Source organism: Trematomus bernacchii, unplaced genomic scaffold (genome assembly GCF_902827165.1).
Source record: "Trematomus bernacchii unplaced genomic scaffold, fTreBer1.1, whole genome shotgun sequence".
NCBI lineage: Eukaryota > Metazoa > Chordata > Actinopteri > Perciformes > Nototheniidae > Trematomus > Trematomus bernacchii.
The window spans coordinates 185928-207866 of NW_022988043.1; the positions used below are offsets into that span (position 1 = coordinate 185928).

At 39.4% G+C, this 21939-nt stretch overlaps 1 protein-coding gene across 4 annotated transcripts; it reads left to right on the forward strand.

Moving 5' to 3' along the window:
* The first annotated feature begins 38 nt into the window (after positions 1 to 38).
* Positions 39 to 21660, forward strand: LOC117472464 (DNA repair protein XRCC4-like). 4 transcript variants are annotated; one of them, XM_034117654.1, is made up of 8 exons: positions 39 to 113; positions 4528 to 4663; positions 5399 to 5604; positions 14332 to 14498; positions 15145 to 15309; positions 16011 to 16084; positions 19002 to 19132; positions 20129 to 21660. In XM_034117654.1, the coding sequence occupies exons 1-7, from the start codon at positions 63 to 65 to the stop codon at positions 19124 to 19126; spliced, it is 924 nt and encodes a 307-aa protein (XP_033973545.1). In that variant the 5' UTR covers positions 39 to 62; the 3' UTR covers positions 19127 to 19132; positions 20129 to 21660. The 4 variants fall into 4 exon arrangements, with proteins under 4 accessions (XP_033973545.1, XP_033973546.1, XP_033973544.1 ...); XM_034117655.1 differs by having other exon boundaries at positions 19002 to 19128; positions 21040 to 21658; XM_034117653.1 differs by having other exon boundaries at positions 21040 to 21657.
* The last annotated feature ends 279 nt before the right edge of the window (positions 21661 to 21939 follow it).

The following is a 21939-nucleotide window of genomic DNA, read 5'->3' on the forward strand; positions in this document are numbered from 1 at the left end:
GAAGCTTGAACATTCTGTAAAATAATTGCCAACAGGGAGAGAGCTGCAATGATTTCAGTTTCATGCAAAAATGCCTTCGTTTGGACATCGCAGTAGTAAGCACATATAATACCGTAAGTCTTTTGGGAAAATATGTAGGTTAAGTGTTTTACCAACACTACAATTGTTGTTAATTCAGTCTGATTTGAGTGAAAACCACTTACATTTGAGAAGCGGATACATAGCAGCACGCTCTAAAACTCGCCGTTCTGCAGTTCAAGGCGTACATTTTTATCTCTTACGTTACAACAAATATTACCTTTTTGTTCCATTCATGGATGTGTAAAGATACGTTATGGTGATTAAGGTAGTAGAAAGATATTAGGAACGTAGCAGAGACAGCATTTGTAGAACCCGGAAGTAGCTATAACGTTATGATTATTTTATAAGGCTGTGAATAATGACACTTCCAAAAAAACGAAGAAAAAGAAGGCTTCAACCCTAACCCCTAAAAAAATCCCTTTATCCAATAGAGAAATGTGACTCTTTTTTTTATAGGTCCACATAATATACAGTATCTTCCGCTCTTTTGGTGACGTATAAATCTGACATTTTTGTGGTGCACTTTTCCCTCAGAGTTTTCACAACATAGTCCCTTCCCTCTAACCAGCCACGGCAGCATCTTGATTCCATTGAAAACATGTTTCATAAATCCCCATCAACCCTTCATTCACAGACACTCCAAGGGAGATCCTCATGTAAGAAGAAATCTGTCAGATTGTTAACCACACATAAATAATGTTTTGCATTTTTTACTGCAATAGTGTGGACAAAACCTTGGTGTAAAAAGAGACAGTCTTCCGATGGATTGCAGGTTTGTAAAAGCAAAAGATAAGCAACGCTCACATTGCTCTTCATGTGATTAAGTATAGTTTACAGTGGATTTAACTATGTAAGCTACATCCCAGTTAATGTCACAATACGCCTTTCTCTAACTTTTGAATACAAAAAAGATCCATATTCACTACCGGTTTGATAATTCAGGGAATCTTTATAGATTTCTATTAAAAGTAACATATCAGAGTGTGTGTTGAATCACTGTCCGAGAGTCGAGAGAGAAGCTCTTCCTTATGCATTGATACTGCAGAAACTTTGGATCAGTTTCAAATATTCAGTATTGACACTAGTGGGTTGCTAATTCTGATAAAACTCATAAGAGCATACCTGATTATTGCAGTCAAATCAAGGCATGATGTATATTCTGTATGTGCAATCCTTTAATATTTGAATTGAAAAGAAGATTTGGAATAACATTCCTTATTCATTGCAGAGTTAAACCTTCTTTAATAAAGTATAGATGTTTTATTTTTAATTATGCTGAACTGCAGTTTAAATGGTCACATGGATTCTTGTCAGTTTTGACCCTAAGACAATATGACATTCAGAATTCAGAACAGATGGTAATAATTTGAATTACGCCACCAAAGTCCTGTCACAGGAGGTCGTATTATGCATTGGTCTCTTTACTTTTACACAACTGCAATCTTCACTAAGAGTTGCTTTTGTGACTGAGCAGAGGTTTACATTTGCAACTTATTCCTTTGTGAATATTTGAGATATGAAATGACCTGTTATGCGGATAGATAGCCAGACATTATATACAACATTATACAGAACAGCCGAGGACGAGAGGACAACCCTTTGCAGGCTAGTAATGTTTGTTTAAAAGGAATGCTTTTGTTTAAATTAGTAATATCTTCAAGGTTTTGAATGCAGAGTTAAAGTTAGTGTGATCACTGTTTGGCTTCTCACTCCTATCCTTTGTTGCAGGACATTTAAAATGTCTTTGCGAATAACTAGTGGTACAGTTTCTATTCTCAAATGTTTCAATAACTGAAGCATATTTGTTCCTTGTGTAGTTTCAGTGGAGTTTATATTATTGAAATGTATTAGACGAGTTAACGCACTTACCTGTATACTCTTAATTTTCTGTGAACGAGGGTGAGATTGCCTTGCATATAGCTTGTATTAAATTATTGTGCCATCATTAGCGCTATTGCTGCTCAGAAACAGAATACACATTTCCAAAGATGTTAAATATAGATCTGAAACAATCTTAAATGCTTTTTCTACTATATGGGTTCAATACATATTGTTGAATTCAATACAGGAATTATGAGCCAATGAGACAAAGAGCAGGACCCTGAACAACAAACACTATATCACAGTCCCCTCGGCGAGCAGCAAACATATAAGTAGTAACATGTCCATGGTCCAATTACAGTAGTTCTTTAAACATAGTGTTTGTGTAAAAGCATGCATTGGTCAAATTCTGGTCACACACCCTTAACCTTTAGGCCTTGATTTATTGTGGTGCGTATTATCTTTGCTTATATTGTTTATATTTGTCAAGTGGCTTAAATTAGCCAATACGTGATAATAACAATGAACAATACCGAATGACACAGTCCGTTGCTATTAAGTGCTGCACTGCTTGATTCCCTGAGTGATCATTAGAGTTCTTCTTTAAATCTTGCAGCCATTGTGTTGTAGAAAGCATGAAGGGAAAGTCCAGTGAAAGGACAATGAGAGGAGGACTGGCCTAATTGTCTAGGCCCATTAAACAGATAGTTAACTGCCTTGGCTTTTCTACTTTCTATGAACTCCTCATTCAAGTCACTATGCATAATTAGAGGCTTTCTTTGTGACTCATTTACCTAGTACTTCCTGCAGTTATGTCTTGCACTTTTCATATGCGGCAATGTGAAAGAAATGACAATGAAAAGGTTGAGGAAAGAAATTACAGAGGGAGTAAGTTAAGAGGACACAGGCTGTGTGTCAAAACTGTAGGGCAGCAATCGTTGATGATTTAAGCATTCCAGTGGTTTGGTCCGCCAACTGAGTTACTGAACAGTAAGACTTTGGGATTGACTTTGAAGGTTTGCGCGGCTCTCCATTCCTGACATACAGCACTGTTTATTTAATTGGAGTGTCCTTCTGTCATTACCACAGGGTCATCGTCCCTGCACAACAGATGTTACAGTAACTAATGAGTAGCTGGGCTCACTTTATGAGGTTAAAGTTGAACCCTTCAGCTCCCTCATCTTGTTCATCCCCTTTCGTCCAGCCACACCCCTTCTCAAAGCACAAAGGGTCAACTTTGCTGCAAGGTTTTTTGTGCATATGCACTGGTGTGTGTGTGCCAGGGCTCTGCTGAATGTCTCATTTGAAATAACCTTGACCACCTGCTCTGTCAGCATATAGCATGGGGGATGCAAAGAAAGACAAAACAACTTGCTGTCACGTCCTAACTTATAACACTGAGTCCGAAGGCGCTCATTTTCATTTTTGAAAACATGTCCAGCTTAGCTAACTACCAATTTAGCTGTCCTTTTCCCTGTATCCCCACACAGTATGCCCTGTAGTTAAGCAGGGGAGATGTTCAACTCACCTCTCACTTCACGTGGAAGCAGTAATCACATGTTCTAGCCTAGACATCCGTAATAAAGTAAAAGTTCTCAAGACCCCTGAGAAGAATAATAGTCAGTACATGTAAGGAACAATGTCATGGATCATATTGAAACCCTTAGATCAACATCGTTTGTAACTGATCTGTTGAACAAAGTCAGCTTCTGGGAGGATACTTAACTTTAACTGCAGCAGTGAATCAGTTTGCCAACGCATAAGGCTGAGGGCAATGTGACATTCAGCAAACAGGCTTGCTCAGCATGTAGAGGAGTTTAGTATTGGCAAATAATGATTTAGTTAAGAGTATGATGAAACATCACTGAATGCTAGGACACATGACTTGCAGGGCTGTGATTGTCCCTTGCTTGCTATTTTCAAACAGTATGGTTCTTCTGGAAATGTTGAATTTTCTCCCTAACTTTCCACCAACTGTCCACAAGGTCCAAATCAAGTTTAAGGTTATTATTATTAATCCCTGCAGCTAAATAATGGTTCAACTTTCTTCTACAGTGTATCATATAGTTTCATTTATGTTTACAAAGCAATGTGAGTTTTACATGCTTTACTGAGCATGCTCGAGGGATGTTTCCAGACTTAAATCTTGTTGTGCAAACTGATGTAGTTTGTGTGATTTAAGGGTATTCAGACTCAATATATGTACTTTAGATCGTTGGATAGCTCTTCACACTGACTAAATTCAAACAACAACTTGGCCTTTTTCGGTATTGTACTTCTATTTATCTTTAATAGCTTGTATTTAACTTGCTGTAGGTCAGGGAGCCCCCAACCCCGCACAAAAAACCTGCCAAAAACACTGTGTTGTTCCTGCACTGACTCAGAGAGAGCCCTATTAAAGACACACAGGGACATGTTTTTACCAAATCCAAGAAGTAAAACAATGAGGCTCATTGATGCAACTGGAGGATCAACACAAACTTGTAACATCAAATTGGCTTGGTAAGAGGTCCAAATCATGATCCAAACCCACGTCATAACCTGAACTCAATGCCACGGACCTGTTTCTGGAAAATGTATTCATTATGGTTAGAGTTTCTCATCTCCTATCTTTGATTTCTGCAGGTCATGAGTGGAATAGTCCAACAGATCTCTGTAGGTGCAGCCAGCCCCTACTTCCTGCGAGTGGACTGGGCCGTAGACCTGGGTGCTGGATTCACATTAGCTCTCACCGATGGACACTCGGCGTGGATTGGAGAGGGTAAAGACTTCAGATATGCAAACTCAAAAACAGATGAGGAACCTACAATTGTTGGCTTGTGTGTTCTACAAATACTTCAATCTTTTGACCATTGATTAGACTAGGTTGTCACCAGGTTAGCATCATCATCAGACAGTCCAAACTGTGGAGGCACCTGGCTGACCTCATCCCACAATATTGTAGCTGTTAGTCCTTAAACAGAGGGACAGCAGTGACCTTGTTCCATCATCCTTTCCAACCTCTGTGCTGCAGCTTACAGGTGTAGAAAGTAGATTAAACTCTACAAGGCTTGTCTTTGTATGTGCAAGTCAATTTTCTGTGTGTGTGTGTGTGTGTGTGTGTTGTAACATATGCACATTAGTACCTTTTCCCTGGAAGGACACCTGGAACTTAACTGCTCTCTAGTTTTCTACTGCTGTCCATCTGCAGAGTTGACAGGCAGAGATGGGGTTGTGACAGCTATGTGCGGGCTTCTGGGTCGTCAGTGTCTCTGTGTTTGATGTGTTAATTGGGACCCTGAGCCCCGTGTGAGCAGCTGTGCAACAGCTGATGACATTCCCCTCGGTTTCTCTGAACGCTTCCTTTTAAATCTGCTTTCACATGTATTCACGCATTGCCACATAATTAATGTTTATAGTTTTGCTCTGCAGTCTGCCATCACCTCTTTGCTTTTCTCTCAACTGAACACTTGAAAATGATGCAAAAATGAGAAAAATGCCTTTTATTTGTGTTCAGTTTCAGAAGATGAGGTGACAAAAGAAGCCAACGACTTGGGAGCCACAAGGGACAGATATGTTGAGGATCTTCTTCAAGCGCTAACAGGAGGCCCAGGAAGTAGAGGAGGAGGAGGAAGGAGAAAAGGCGACAAGGCTGTGTATTCATTCCACGTCACAACAGATCACTGTCATCTCTCATATCAGAAGATCTGTAATGACATCTCGGTGAGCAAAAGCTTTGGGTAGATTCATATTATACCCTGAGTGTTATAACATTTTCAAGGTTAACAATATGGTCTAGTGGACAAAACCTTTATATTTTTAGGTTTTAAAGGTCATATAAGAGACAAGGATCAGCTGCTTGAAGGCTGCTTTCAGATAGACAACAGCACTGCTTAAAGTGCATGGCTAATTTTTTATATTTATATTGGGCTGCTGCTTGAGCACAGCAGTATCGTCAATGCAGAGGGGAATGGTAAAAACAAAGTAGGGTTGATTTTAAAAGAAAAAAGGAAAAAAAGGGTGTACCTGACTTCACTTTGGCTGCAACGCAATTAAACGTTATCTGGCATGTTGTCGCCTATGCGCAGTTCTGAACAATTGCTTTGTAACGTGAATGACATTATTCTTTTAAAAACGTTCAAACATATTAATTTATATTTTATTATCTGCAGTTTGATGACACTGACTGAAATTGTTTCACTGTTTTGTTTCATTGTTCAGTGATAGATAACACATGTCGTACCGAAAAACGTATAGCATACTCATTAACTAAAGGTGGTTAGTTTAAGGAATCTATACCTACAGCTTAGCTCCAATGCATTTTAATTATGTCAATCTATCAGTACTTCACCCTTAAATTCCACATCATGCACTCCCCTGTGTCACTGTCCCCTCAGGTTAAACGCATCTCACGACAACTAAATAGAAAGGAAGTCTTTTTTTTTTTTTACAGGGGGCTGTTAAAAGGATGAGGTTTATATTGTCCCCACATTAAAGCAGAATTAGAATGGCTTGGTTGCCTTCAGGCCACTTTGGAAAAAGCCAGAGATAGGAATCATTCAGTCGTCCAATAGCAACAATATAAGGCAGTTGTCTAACGGCCACAGCTCGTAAACATTTAGGGAAAAAGGTTTGCTGATTGAAGGTTTGTTAAATTCTAAGGTGGAGCTAGCTTGAGTTAATGTAAACAATTGGTTCCCCACATAAAAGCGCATCTTTTCTTGAATTGATGTTGTCTCTGACAGAAACATACATACATGTGCTAAGGGGATTCTTGCATAGTTCAGAGTAAGTGACAGGTTTGAAGGAGTACAGGTGATAGCGCTTCCAATTGATTTGGTGTTACTTTTCGTAGAGGATGCTATTGCCTCCGGGAGGCAGGTCACCAGGGGTCCTGGGACTGATGTGAAGGCAACAGAGACCAGAGGGAGAAGGCCAGGGGGTTAGGAAAACTAGAGACCATAAAACTCTGATTTATGAACAGGACCATCCCATCTAACAGTCTTAGACAACAGTTGATTAGAGTCGTATTCTTTTCTTTCCCCAACTCCCCCTGGCTTTCTTTGTGTCAGTGAGTGTTGGGTATACACGTGTGCCTATGTGTGCATGTTTCCGTGTCTGGACATGTGCAGAGTGCAGACATACTGTGTCTCTTAGGCGAGACAACCAGGCTATTAACCTTTGACATTCTTGACAAAACAATTATTTTTTATGGGACATTTGAAAGATCATCTTGATAATGAAATGATAAATGGATCAAGAAACAAAAGAACTAACATTTTAAGCAATACATATTTTGTTGTGTTTTTATGCCTTCTCTTTCACACTGAGAAACACACACAGGGCTTTCTTAATGGAATACTAGATAATCAATTTTGACTTTAGTTTGCAATGGAGTTTTAATGCTTTGATTTTTGTAACCCTTTTTGCATCACTTTATTAAATCACTTTTAGTTCTGATTACATCACCAACCACAAGAGGGACTCACAAATATACAGCAGCCATCATTTGACTATTGTATTCCAAATTAAACAATTTCAAAGGTCTTATCATGACATAAATAATCTCTCTCATTTGTGCAGGGGGAAGCCAAAAGGAGCAACTAGACCACACAAAATATAATTGACAGTTGTCCAACATTTGTCCAGCTCCCAGTCTGCTTTTCAAATATGTATTTAGTGCTCATAATGTTGCCAAGAGTACTCATCACTTTGTGCGGTGTGTGTGTGTGTGTGTGTGTTAGACACAAATCTAAGAAAACAGCGGGACTATTTGCATTGAGTGCTAACTAACACTTTTGCTTAACACCTGCTTATTTTTTTTCCTGCTCTCCTTCTTTCTCCTTTTTTCAACATGTTAGAGGTTCAAAAGTGGAACATATTTTCCCAGCCAGGTAATTTGAGGTTGCAGAAATTACCAAAAGTTTCCTTCGGGATTAGAAGAAATAGGCTGGAGACAAAACAGGTGGCAAACTTAACCTGACATTAATATTTTATGAATATGACCCCAGAGGTTGTAATGATGAATGTCATTTGGGTGTTCCTTGTTAAATTGCTACTAAGCAGGTGTTTTACATTGCCAAGTCAGGCATTATCTCCTCCTTAATGTCTGTTTAAGTACCAATCTGTCATTGATGGAGAACTAAATATTTTTGTTCTGACACTTGCTTAAACAGACACCTAAACTTCTAAGGACTTTGAAACATGTTATTAGAGTTAAAGGATCGTCTCTGTCTGTAGAGAGTTTTAGAGATTTTCCCTTACACAAGTTGATTACACAATAGGAGCACAGTATGTACGTTTAAGGCCTGGCATGCTTTATTTGACATTATCAGTTAATACCTGTGTTGCCTCTCTTTTAGTTTTAAAGAACAAACAGAAAAATGCTATCAAGCGCTTTGACAATAAGCATGATGGTCACACACATGTTGGAACAGGGATCCAGAGGCTTCCTATCATTTTATGAATATTGTCACTCTGTCTTTGAGAATACTGAGCTGCACATTTCTCACTTCAGACTGACTTTCGATCCAGGGAGACGGAGGCTTTAATGCTTTACGGGCCGTCTCCACAGCAGCGTTAAAAAATCTTGAAACGCTTCTGCCCATTCACTTTGAATGGGGTGACGTCACTTTGCCTCACTTTTCGCCGAAATGCATTGTGGGCAGGCGAGCGGAGATTCTCAGGATTTTCAAGATTCAAAGTTGAACAATGTTCAACTTTTGAAGCTGAGGTGGAAGCGGCAGCCAATCAAATCCCGTGTACGCAAATCTGGCAGTTCAAGCTCTAGCCAATCAAACGGCGTGTATGCTGGGAGAGACATACCGCAGGTCATTTCCTCATATTCCAAAAAATGGAGGAGAAATTAGCGGTAGCGAATCAATCACCCGGTGCTTTATGACCAGACCTACCGGGATATAAACCGGAGGAGCCAGGCATGGAGGGAGGTGGCAGAGACAGTGGTATGTTTTCGCCTGTTTTGGGGAGTTTATATCCAGTTTACTTCGGGCTTTTTGGCTTCGTATGTCGCGGGCGGGAGATTCATGTGATTGGTTGATCGCAAAAAAATCCCCAAGCCTCAGACACGCCCACCTCCAAGATTTTTTTAACGCTGCTGTGGAGACGGTCCGTTACAGTTGTGGCAATTAAAGCCACAGGATTCTGGATGAGTCTGGGTGAAAGCATGTGACATTGATTGTCAATGTTTTATGTTTGTCAAAAAGCACTTGTGTTATTGTTCACTGGGGATTCCAGCTGTGCAGCATTACGCCACAAGTCAATGTTTTTATATTGTGATTGAATTATCCCAAATGATGAAGTGTGAAGTTTACAATACGTGCTTGTTTTGAATGTGTTTGTTCCTTCACAGCATTTGAGTGTTGTAAACACTAATATTTCTAAATGTGTGGGCCAAAAGCTAAAACCTTACATATACAATTATGATAATACTTTTAGCAACTTTCATGTGGCTCGTTTTTCTCTTCCCTTTCTTCATGAAAGTATTATTTTTAATTGTTGAAGTTCACCTCTTTTTTTCTTACATTGAGCAGCTTTTCTACAATGCTTGGTGGCAGATGTTTCTTTCTCGCTAATTGTGTGTCCTACACCAAACACCATCCAGTGCCATGTGTATATATAATAACATACCTCTGTGGATTTAAAAAGAAAATAGCTATATTACTGGCACCTAACTACATACATTGGAGACCATCATGGTTACCTTTATATTTTACAAAACAGGTATTTCCTCTTCCAGTGTGGTGGTCAGCCTCTGATCCTCTGTAAATTGAGACACAACTCATTGCGGTATTGAAACAGTTGTGATACAGGCATATATCATATTAAATATCAATCTAAATGTACCAGAGCCTAAGGTTATGTTTTCAAATACAAACGTTAAATTGTTTATCGAAATAACTTTTTGAGGGAGGTCCTTTTAGTCAGCTAGTAAATCTATAATTAATATGAAACCATTATAACATAGGACCTTCCCTTTGTGATTGTTTAATGCATCATCTGTATGCTTTAGTAAAAAAGCACTATCTGCCTGCAGCTGTTTTCATAAGCCCAAATAACATTGCCCAATTAACCCATTATGGGTGTTGCAAATCCCATGTAGCGGCCAAATCGATTTTTATTGTGGTTTCAGACATATTATCTATGGTTACATGTTTGGGTTTACAGTTTTTTTCTTCTTTACCATTATAACATAGGACCTTCCCTTTGTGATTTTTTAATGCATCATCTGTATGCATTTATTTCTTCTTAGATCAGTTAATTAGCTGGTTGAGAGATGCATATAGGCCTTGTTTTAAATGTCATTGAGCCAAGTATTCTAGGCAGATACCTGAGTGATCTTTGACAATTTTCTGCCACTATCTGCTCTGGTACTGTGCCATCGCTTGCCCTGTGTTTACGGGAACATGCAAGTTATCTGGGACCGTCTGAGTGCTGTCGCCCCTCACCTCCTGCTCTTTATCTGCCTCACGCCTCTGCTCGGTGGGCGACGGAGCTGATGGGACAAGTTGATCTCCGCTCTATGCCCACACTTTCCATTCTGAGCACCCTTGCCCATCCTTGAACACTGTGTCTTTGTCATCACGCTCACACTGCCCACTCATTTCCCTAGACAAAATAATTTTGCCATCAAATGAAATGAGCTAACAGTAAAAACAATATTATTTTAATCAGCTTCCTTTTTGTCAGCTACTGTTTGAAACCTTAATCTATAAATTCCAATGATGGCAACTGACTTTTATATTATTGATTACGGCATATTGATTAACGGGGTCTTTGTCCTCTGACCTATCGTAGATTTGGTCTCCATTGATGTGTTGGACAGTGTAAAAGGAACGCTTTGTGTCCTCTGTGCTCACATTGTGGTGTGGTATCTTTTTCACTTGGCCGTAGTTCTTTTGGCTTTGTCCTCCACACCTACGTCTCCCCTCTCCACGGGTTTGACCTTATGATCTGGCTAGCTGTCTGGTGATGCACACAAAAACAGACTGTTAGACCACGCCCACATTGGACCTGGCTGTAATGTAGGACAAACTAAACCTAAATCATCAACATGTTTTGCGAAGTATAAAATGTAGACTCTTTTGTTACATTTTCATCCAAAAAAGTACATTACAGTTTTACAAAGACATGATATCCATCTCAGATATATTAAGAAAGCATTGATCTTTGTATGTAAAAAAATCAGCCCGTCCTGTCAAATAAGGGTCATATGTTTAATCTTGATAGAGGCTGAAAAAACAGCAATGAACAGTTTTGTAGTTTTTTAAGTAACGGTAGAAAAATGTGGCAGTGGGTCGTGGATCAGAGACAAACAGTCTGACCTCCCACACCTTTCTGGCAACAGTGAGCAGACTGACCTTTATCTTGATCTCTGTTTCTCAGGAGAGAGGCAACGGCTCAAGAAAACAAAGCTATTTAGCCCTTTCCTGTCTTATAACAAATATATTTAATTAATGAAAAAACAACATTTATTACTATTTGACACTGGTATGTAAAGTTCAGAATGCTGCTTGCCTACTTTTCCAGATTTATATTTTTGTTTAGTTCTTGCTTCCTCTTTGCATGCTGCACAGTAAGACAAAGGTACACTTTTGGTAATCTGGAATTCACATGTTTACTGCAGGAAGTCTTCTAAGAAACCCTGGAAGTAAAGACATTTAAACACACAACCTTTGGTATATCAAAGAAGGAGCAGAAGAAATAAACAGCAGCTGCAGTTTCATCAATGTTAATCCAGTAAATAAAGGTTGTGTCTCCAGCAGTTAACATCTCTGTATCTGGTGTCTTAAACTGGTAATACCATGTTAACACGCCGGTTAGGAAGATTTATGGTCTTGAACTGAGTCAGTGGGTAAAACTTTGATGACAAAGTTTAACATATGACATGTTAATGTAGTGAGACATGTACAGTAAATGTAGGACATTACACGTTTCTTTAAAGTGTGGAAATATTAGTGTATTCAGCATGTCAGAGTCCAAAGCCTTAACATTATACGTTCTCATGTGGCTGATTTATTGCCAAATTACTTTCCTCTGGCAGCAAAGTGAAGATTGAGGCACAGGTAGTAAAAGGGGGGAGGGATTTTGAAATAAGATCAAAGCTTTCACAGCTATCACAGCCTCCTATGTGTGCATATAATAATTTGTAGCCTACAGTAGTGTGCAAGTTAGTATATCTTTGAAGCTGACGTGATGACATTGAAAAACTATTCAAACTAATAATTATGAGGCGCTCATGAGGCATTCTTACTGGGCCTCTTCCTACACCAATCTAGCTGTCTCCTAATAATAGTGGACCATCTTGCACAAACACTGAATCACTATGCCAAATTGCAGATGACTTAAGAGGCTCAGTGTCACATGGATGTCCTACAAATCCCTGCGAGGAGCCTGCACCGTATCACTGTGACATCTTGATGTTCTTCTAGATCTTTTATGAGTTCTCGTGAAGCTCATCCTCTTTATTTCCTGGGTGGTCTCCTCTATGTCCCGATCCTATTAGGTTGACTTAAATCACTGATTTTATTTTATTTGATCAGCCCGGGTGCAGTAGCACTGAAAAAGCTCCATCACTATTCCAAAGTAGTTTTTTACAGAATTATTTCTTCATCTTTATTGATGTTATCCTGGAATGATAGGCCACTGAAAGGAATCATTACCTTTAAGGCTGTCAGTAGTCAGAGTTTTAGACCATTACTCATTTTTTGATGAGTGATCCCTGGTCCGCTCTCTCATCTCGTGCTCAAAAAACATGTGAGGACGCACATGAGCCCCTGTGCTCACTGTGTGCATTTTTCTTAATGCAGAGAGCAGTAAGGTATTGAAGGTTAATGGCATCCAAGCCCCTAAACACAAGAAGAAGACCACATGTACAAAAGACAAGTCTACAGACACACTAATGGCTCTGTTTGTAGGGACAGTGGTGCTTTAAACTAAATGCTAGCTTTAGCATGCTAACATTTTAACAGTGACAAAGCTAAAAGCTGACTTTTTAGCATGTTTGCTAAATTAGTTTATGGTGTTATCATGATTACTTTTGCAAAACACAAAATATATCTGAAGCTGATTCGTCTTGCTAATTTGATCTTGGTTTCATTCAATATACTGTAAGCAGGGTATTTCAAGCATTAAACAATGGAGACACGTTTGTATTGTTAGGGACACAACATTTGTTTGACATTGACATGGAGACACTACCAAAGACAAAGGTAGGAAAGCTGTTGCAGGGATGTGAAGCAAAGGTCCACTTAACATGTTCAGGTTCAACAGTGGAGGGGAAAACAGCTGTGTGGCCTGCCAGGACAGAACTGGCCCGGGACAAAAATGACAAGTATTTTATGAGAGCTTTTGAAGATGGCGGCTTTATTACAGTGGGTCGGCGACCCCGACATAGCCCGGAGAAGATTTAGCACCACGTCACCTTCTGGTTTCCCAGTGCATTATGAACAATACCTGTGTGCTCGTGTACTCATGAGTTCTTGTTATTGTGTGTGTGCGCATTCAAAGGAGAATCTCCAAGACGACAATCAAGCAAAGCTATTTGAACATTGGTGTGGGTGTGGCAGCTTTGATGTGCACACTTCAAGTTGACCGCTGTTTCTGAGCTTCAGTGTTTTTTCTATTGAATCATAGCTGTTTTCTGTAGATTAAATCCTATTTTGCCTGTTAAAAATCTGAGTGCCACAGTGGAATTTAGAACATTTGACGCATTAACTAAATATTTGGAATCTTCCGCAATTTTCGGTCGCTCGCTGCAATGCCTGAGCCCTGCTTTGGTACTTAATGCCAACATGTAAACCGAATGAGGAATGTTTTATGACATCTGAAGCCTGTCTGTGATTCCAAAGATTCACAGACAAGATGCAACAGAGAGGAAACTGTGAACGATCTTGCATGGTTTACTGGTGACTAATGAATGCATCCTGTATTTCAACAAGACCGAAGAAATACCTCGACTTTAAAAGAATCCCCCACTCACATCTTCTTGGAATGACGTTAAGGTGTAAATGCTTACTCGTTTTTAACTGTTAGCAGAAGAAGCTGGTTTGGTTGTGATATTATTGCATTAATACATTATTATATGAATTAAGTACTTTTTCAAGATTGGAGTGCTAGATGTGGTTTCACCCCCCGTTTTTCATAGAGGAGCCCCTGGTACTAAAGGGGAAACTTGGACATGTAGTCTTAAAACGGTCCTGTTGTCTCCTCCCAGTCTGTCATACTCAAAGGGAGGCTTGCAGAGGTTATGCCTATTGTGCCATTAACTATCTTAACTGTAACCTGTCAATGCAGAGGAAGGACAGTCGATTACTGAGGTCCTCCCACATTGCTGAGCTCCCCAACTGTTAATCATACAATTTGCACTCTTTTATGATTTGTGCTCTCTCATATTGCTTTGTTCTTATTCTTCTCTTTCATTTATTTCTTTAGGTTCATTTGGGTTCAGTAGAGCTCCAGCCAGTGCCAGACCCTCTGGAGCTGAAGCGGGAGATGATTGGTCAGTCTCTAAAGTACAGTACAGATCTGGAGTCCAAGAACTGCCAGCTGTTGGAGGAGAACCGTCGACTGAAACAGGAGCACCAGAGAATACTCAGAGAGTAAGGATGAGGAGGAAACCAATGCTGTGTTTTTAGCTAATGGGTTTTAAATATTAAAGAATGTGTGATGGACAGCAAATATTAAGTTCAAATGGAAAGTACCCCGACAGCATGTAATTATTTTCTTAAGATGCGCTGGTATTTGTTTGTTGGTTGTCTTGTTCGCATGCAAACTCTCTTTGCTTTTTAAGTCGGCCTGTCAGCTGTTTGTAAGCACAGCAATCAACCAGAATGACATCACTGGTCGCCCATTTGAGAGAATTAAGGGTTCCACCCTGTGATGCAAACCGGGCTTGTAATTTCTGGGAACTAACCTCAAATGATTTACTTGTGCGTATTTCAGTTCAAATATGACTTCTTTTCTTTTTTTTGTGTAATTGTTAGTCTGTTTTTTTGGTTAATTAGCCAATGAATGAAGCATTGTCAGAGATGGAGGATAAGCATTACTTATGTCTCCAAAGGGTGGAGGCATCAGCATCACTGCCCTTAACAAATGACTCACAGAAAACACAAACAAAAAAACCATTTCAAAACATGCATCTGTCCTTCTGTTTTTGCGTGTGCACATGTGTTTCCATGTGCAAGTGGGAGTCCAAACACTTGGATATATGTTTTTGCATATCCACTTATGTATTGTTCTCACCAGGCTGGGGCAGCAAGTGGAGGATAAGGAGATGTTGGAGGGGAAGATGTACTCACGTTTTGTCATGGTGCTGAATGAGAAGAAGGCCAAGATCAGAGGCCTGCAGGAAGCTCTCCGCCATCTCCAGCCCACTGAAGACCAGCAGGCAGATGGAGAGGGTACACAGAGGTCAGCAGACTGGTTTCACATGGCGTTTTAATTATTCTGTCATGCTCTGGTTTAACTGGCTAGCTTTTCTACTTAAAATGCAGGTGAACCAGTGAAATCAGTTTTATTTAATGTGTTTCTCACATATTTTGTCAATGCAATTTATGTTTCTTTCAATCACTATCAATGTGCTTGTTGATTTTCTGTTAATCTGATTTTCAGATCCACTGAGGTTTTTTATAGCTACACTGTACTTGTTAAATATGTAAAAGAAACATTTAATAGTGTACAATCAATTTAGCTTATTTACTGTTGCATTTTGTAGGGTAAATCAACATTCAGGTCATTGCTTTAGCTGCACATGTTATTTCCAGCACAGGGCTGTCGGCTCTGTGTTTGGGTTTGCCATATCTTTAGCTTTTGCAGAACACAGTTGCTAAATTGTTACTTTACATGCCTGTGTTAATATATAGACTATCGTTGCAGTGCACAGTGTATGGATGAAAGGTTTTACTCACAATAGCTGCTTAGCTGTCTGGCTTTGCCACTGTCACTTGTGGTCAATACTATAACATATTGAGAGGTGATTACCCCAGAGGCCGTGTCTTCTAGAGAATATTCAAAACTCAACTCAATTTTTCTTCTTAGTTTTTTTCTTCTTTCTCACTCAGATTTTTCTATATGAAAAAGTTTCTGTTCTCAAATTATTTTATTTCTTTCAGTGACAACGAAAGTAAGGACAGAAAGGAGGAGACGGTTCATGGTCCATCTCAGGAGCAAACTCTTCTCATCACAGGTGTGTGTGATGTGTTAAGAGTACTGCTTTTTATTCATTTTTTGTGAATAATTGGCTAATACAAATGATTAGTTTATAATCAATGACAGAACAATCTGTATAGAACAGTCTATTGTTTTCATGTTTTCCTGCGTCAGAATATGTTGCAACAGCATAATCAGTGAACATAACCAGACTGAAACATCTCCTTGCCCTCCTATTACTCAGAATAAAGCAACTAGAGTGTTCCTCTAGGGATAGGGCAGAGCCTAACCAATGCAATTCATAACATGATGAGAATTGACATTACGTTTTATCTGTGGGTGTTAACGCACACAAATGTGTGTGAGCTCTACTGTATCACACTGTAGGCTGAAGCATCATTTGGGATCAGGTGGCAATGTTGTTCATACTTAAATCACTGCTTATTTTTCTCATAGTGAAAAATGCAGAGTAGAGGAAAATAAAATAACTTAAAAAATAAGGAAAAGATTGTTAGTAAAAATACATATATAAATAATTATGATATAATAATCATACACATACTAACATACATTTATCAATAGCTGTCTCAATTTGGGACTCTCATAGGTCACCTTTATAAAAATGTACTGTCACAGTGACCATCACTGCATTGTGCTCCAATGTCCCCGTTACTTATGCATGCGCCATGTTTGGTGGGGCAGGGTGTAAGAATTGAACACGGCAACGCTTCGCCCATTCCTGTTACTCCTTGTTATGTCATAGGACAAAATGTGAGTCAGTATTGATGCAGACTTAAAAAGAGTTTAAGCTTTCCTTGAACTGATTTTTTATTGTCTAATAAACTTGACAGTTGAATGTAATTTGATCATGTAAGCAGGGGGTTTTAACGTAAACTTAAAAGCACAGCGAGCAGAGAGCATACCCTCGGGAAGCCAGGTTCTGGGAAACTCTTTTCTTTGAGTCATAAACCCACCCAGTCGGCCGTTATTGCTTCAACACAGCCGGCCAGGAGGTAGTCTTTCCTCTTCCTCTGCATCATGCAGAGCAGGCGTGATGTCACAATATCTGAGTCATACCCCCTGTACTACGAGTTGCAATCTGCTGGGGTAACCTACTGATCGCTCGCTGAATGGCTGCGTTTGTGTTCAGAGCCAAACTCAAGTTCCCCCAAGATACTAATACAGTTGCGAAACATATTGATGATGCAGTGACTTTAGCAGGTCCTGTAGTTTGGCTCTCATTTTCTTCACTTTCACTCACTAACACAAACATGCACACACACATGCACACACACTCCCCCTTCAGTGCAGAGGGATGACGGTTGTAAATTGCGCAGTATGGGTCTTGGCTTACACACTTTGTTGTTTGAAGTGTTTTACAATGCTTTCTTGTGTTCTCAGCTCGTCCGTCACCTGGCACTTATATCTTTTCCTCATGCATTGTGAATTTGCCCTTATATTCTCTCCATCTTCTGCACTTTTTAACATTATGGGTGTGTTTCCAAAATGATTTTAGTATTTACTCTAATTCAGCTGTCTGGCAAATCTGTCTCTAGGCGTTTCTCTTTTGGCCATCACTTGACCATCGTAGAAACACGCCACAACTTAATGTCAAATTTGTTACAATATGCTGATACATGCCTAATGCATGATTAATTCTTCTTGCTTATATTGTGCAGCTTTACTCTGGTTACCCTAGCAATCAAATCAATTCACGCCCACCTTCCCGATAATCTGAGGACAAGAGCCAGGACAAAGTTTTGTATTTACAAATTCAGTAAACACATACAGTAACTACATAAGGTAAACTTTAGTACATTTGAGACCTCACTGACATTTGTTTAGTTTCAGGCCCCACTCATTTGGCTGTCTTCAGGTAAACCCACATCAGAAACCGCTTGCATAACAGCAGTTTTATTTGCATTAAAAACACAAACTTTCCCGACCTAGTTGGCTACACTTTGACATGCACGGCCCCAGTTAACCTTCGTGCCTCGGGGTGTGTTTTCATATTGCAGAGGCCTCTTAAGAGAGTAATGACAGGGCAGATTTGGAGACAAAAAAAGAAACTCTCTCTTTGACCTGTTCCCTCCAGCATCTGATAGTGACAGCAGAGGAAGCATATCACTCACAATGAGGTGACAGAAGATGAAAGAATAGGAGCTTGACACAGTGGAAGAGAGAGTGTCTGAGAGGAAAGAGAGAATTGGAAAACAATCATCAGATGTTCTGTAATGTCCGACTTCGTTAATTTAACCCCAAATATCAACAGTAGCAATCATTTCAGCATCAGCATTCGGCCTTCAATCTCTCAATCTGACAGCAAATCAATTCTCTTAAGTATTTCTTTGTATCTAACACAACTGCTTAATCTGTCAATCTTTGAGTCTGCATGTGCTAGCAGAAGCGTTAAAGGGCAAACAGGTGTGTTTTTGAGTCTGTCTGGATGTAAACCATTTTATGACGGGCCTCGTTGGAATGTCAGATCTCTGTTCCAGATAAAGGTCCCATTACTTAAAGTGTGGAGTTGTCCAGGGTTAACAGAGGTTATCTGAAGCCCAGAGACTCCCTCAAATGTTACACAAATGACACAAATGAAGAATTGGGTTTAAGCAATGAAACTGGAGAATTTGGACTATGAGAATGACACCCAACATCCCCCCAAAAAATGTTGATCGAGACATCTGAGTGCAGGAATTCAGACTCATTGGAGGAACTTGCAGTCCATCAGAGGTCATTGTGAATAGAATCTAGTACCTTTTGATTAACAGTAAACATGCTTTTTGGTATCAACTGATTGATAATTTGCTTAGATAATAACATACTAGAAATGATTCAACTTTATTTTCCAGACAAGGCAGGACCGTTATCTTTGGTGTCACACATTAAAACATGATTCAGTAAGTGTTTTCTAAACAGTTTGTGTGTGCCTCTGTGTGCTGTATTGTATGCAGGTTGTAATCTGGTGAGCCAGGGCATGTCTGTCGACCAGACTTTTTCTGATGAAGAGGATGAACAACCGCGGCGAAAGCGAAGGTTACATCACACCCAGAGCCCAGAGCGTTCTGAGCAGGAATAAAGGCAGGTTAGTCAGATCACCAAAACAAATAATGTCTTATAGTTGTTTTTTGATTCAGCTTTCCATCAATCATTTTATTTTAGTGCATAGCTGTTTTGTGGAGCCTCTCTCCAAACACAGTAGCAGTACAATGACATGGCTTTTCATTGGAGGTGGGAGAACAAGATTATATTTTTCAGATTTTAAAGTAGCTCAAATACAAAAAATGTATCAACAAGACACAATAACATATAATTTTATAATATCTCCAGGCTACTTTCAACCACAATACAAGGAATTTATTTACATCTTGTACCCTGTTAAACATTTCACAAATGTTAAAATTGCCACCTCTTCTTAATAACTAGACCACACCAAATATAACATATTTGTAATATTCTATCTCTGGCATGTAACTCAGATGTTCACTACAGTACATATCGTGAGAACAATTACGGATACATTTCTATGGGTGGGAACATTTTAAGAATTCAACTTTAGAAAGATTGACTCACTGGTGGGCCTGGCCGGGTTTGAGATATTTATCAGCTTCTGTTAATGTTTGGGTTTACGGAGGTTTCTCCTGAACATCCGGCTCATGCATACAATGTTGTGCGGTCTCTCTCTACATTCACCAGCTGAATGTTTTCTAATACTGACGCACTGCAATAAAATGACCAGAGGTTTTTGGACTGCTGCTTCTCTGACTAGACACAGGCTAAGAGCTTAGTCCAAACTATGACAGCAGTAGCTATTGAATGTTACTTAAAACCTGAACTTATTTTCTTATTTGGACCCTTACATTTGCATTCTATCATATTTCATCTGTTATAAATATCCTTTTTCATTTTATTCAGCCTTGTATCAAGATATTGAACTGCATTTCCAAAGTACACAAATGAAATATTACATTTGAAATGGAATGTTTGTTTATTAAGTGAAAATAATGAACCACATATTTTTCTTTCCTTTTCCTTCCCTTCTTTCTTCCCTTCTGTCTTCTCCATCCTCCTCAATAAATAGATACCATTTAGGAACGAAAAGCCTAAATCTAAGCTTTTTCTGATAAACAAGTTTTCTTAAAGCCTCTCCAGCTATGTGGCAATATACTTATGGCTAGTCAACCCTCACCTCGATACACACAACCATAACAGTGACAACCAGGCAACAGAGTCCTGGAGGTGTCCCCAGATTTCGACCCAGATTTCGAGCCAGAGCATGTCACCGTCATCTGGTTTGCTTTAACTGTGACAATTACCTGCTACAGCTCTCATGAGAGCCTAACTGCTTGTCTCTTGTCTTCAATAAATCAAAAGACGAACAACTAATGACGCTATCATTTTCCAGACACTTCAGACTGTGTGCTCCATTGTGAGCTGCCGTCAATACTTTGCCCAGATACTTTAATAATCATGAGATAACAGCCACTTAACGTCCTCCAGTGCTTCCTCAGGAACTGCTGCTGTTGCTAATGACTTGGAGAACAAGGTAGAGAATCTGGACCAAGAGTATGGAAGTAATTTCTCAAGAGCTTGACTTCGCCCTGAGCTTGAATTTGGCTGCCAAACCCCTCAACCTTGTCTCTGTGAGACTGAACAAGAGTAACAACTACTGAGGGACAACAGGCTACACCCAGAAAACAGGGTGTCACCAACATCGAAACGAAGCTGCCTTGTTGCTGCTTTTTCATCATGTTTGCTGATGTTTTCCCTGCTCTTTTCATTATGAAAATAAACCATGCGCCATCTCTTTCATTTCCTCTTTATAAACTAGCGTTTTGCGTACAATCATTTTACCTCCTTTTCATCTGCCCTTTTATTCTGTAGATGTTTTGTGGCCCAAACTCACTGTGTGGTGTTTTGCAGAGGGTTAATGAGCGTATGTTGTCTCTCTGTATTCTCATCCTCAACCTCTTCTTTTACCTTTACTACCAGCTTTAGGTCCTAAGGTCATCACAGTGTGTCTTCACACTGACAGTAATGAACCTCTGGAGATTTACTCGGGTCTTCATCTGACCATTCTACCTTTGACTTCTCGACCTTCCTGCTGTCTTTATGATTTTGATGTTACCTAAACGTCAGCTGAAGACCACGGGTGGCCGCCTGGATAATCTCACAACACGCGCTTGAAGGTTTAGTAATCCCCACAGGAATGTCACACTGTCTCCTCTATACATCCCATCAATAAGGCATTTTGTGAACCGAGGCCCAGATCAGTTTCTGAGGATGATTTACAGATTAATGCATGAAGGTTTGATCGAGGATAAGACAAAGATTATGAAACTCTGTTAATATTTCACTCTCTGGTTTTATTTAATGATTAGAGCATGCTTACCTGACTACAGAATAGTTATTTTTTTAAATAACCTAATGATATGTTTTCCTTGTGTAAAATACATTTAAATGTTTCTCAGCTGATTCAATCATTTGTATTTATTTCATGTTCTAGAAATGTATATAAATAAGAAATATTTCAATTGGGAAAAAAATGAAAAGTTGTAAATGTTTTGCAATATGTTTTACGTGGCAAGGCATGTTAATTTGAACTCGACTTCAATAAACATTCAAACATATTTTTGCCTTTTCTGTCTTTTTGAAATGTTAGGTCACTGCCTAACAGACAAAAAACATGAATAATCTTTTGTAATAAAGCCGTAAATAACAGCATGGCTTTTACATTAGGTCAGTATGGATCAACGGGGCTATACAGCACGCAGCTGAAAGGGTCAACGCTGTTTGTGAGAGAGCGATGAAGGCTGTGCCAGTCTGAAATTAAACGTTCAGTCACATGCTTATCATCGTCATTCACTTACTGCGTGCACCTGTAGGATTCCC

Excerpts from the sequence above, each read along its gene's own strand:
- LOC117472464 (XM_034117654.1), top strand. The coding sequence starts at position 63 with ATGCAAAAATGCCTTCGTTTGGACATCGCAGTAGTAAGCACATATAAT. Across the intron at positions 5,605-14,331 it reads AGATCTGTAATGACATCTCG|GTTCATTTGGGTTCAGTAGA; the intron begins GTGAGCAAAAGC and ends TTATTTCTTTAG. Across the intron at positions 16,085-19,001 it reads GCAAACTCTTCTCATCACAG|GTTGTAATCTGGTGAGCCAG; the intron begins GTGTGTGTGATG and ends TATTGTATGCAG.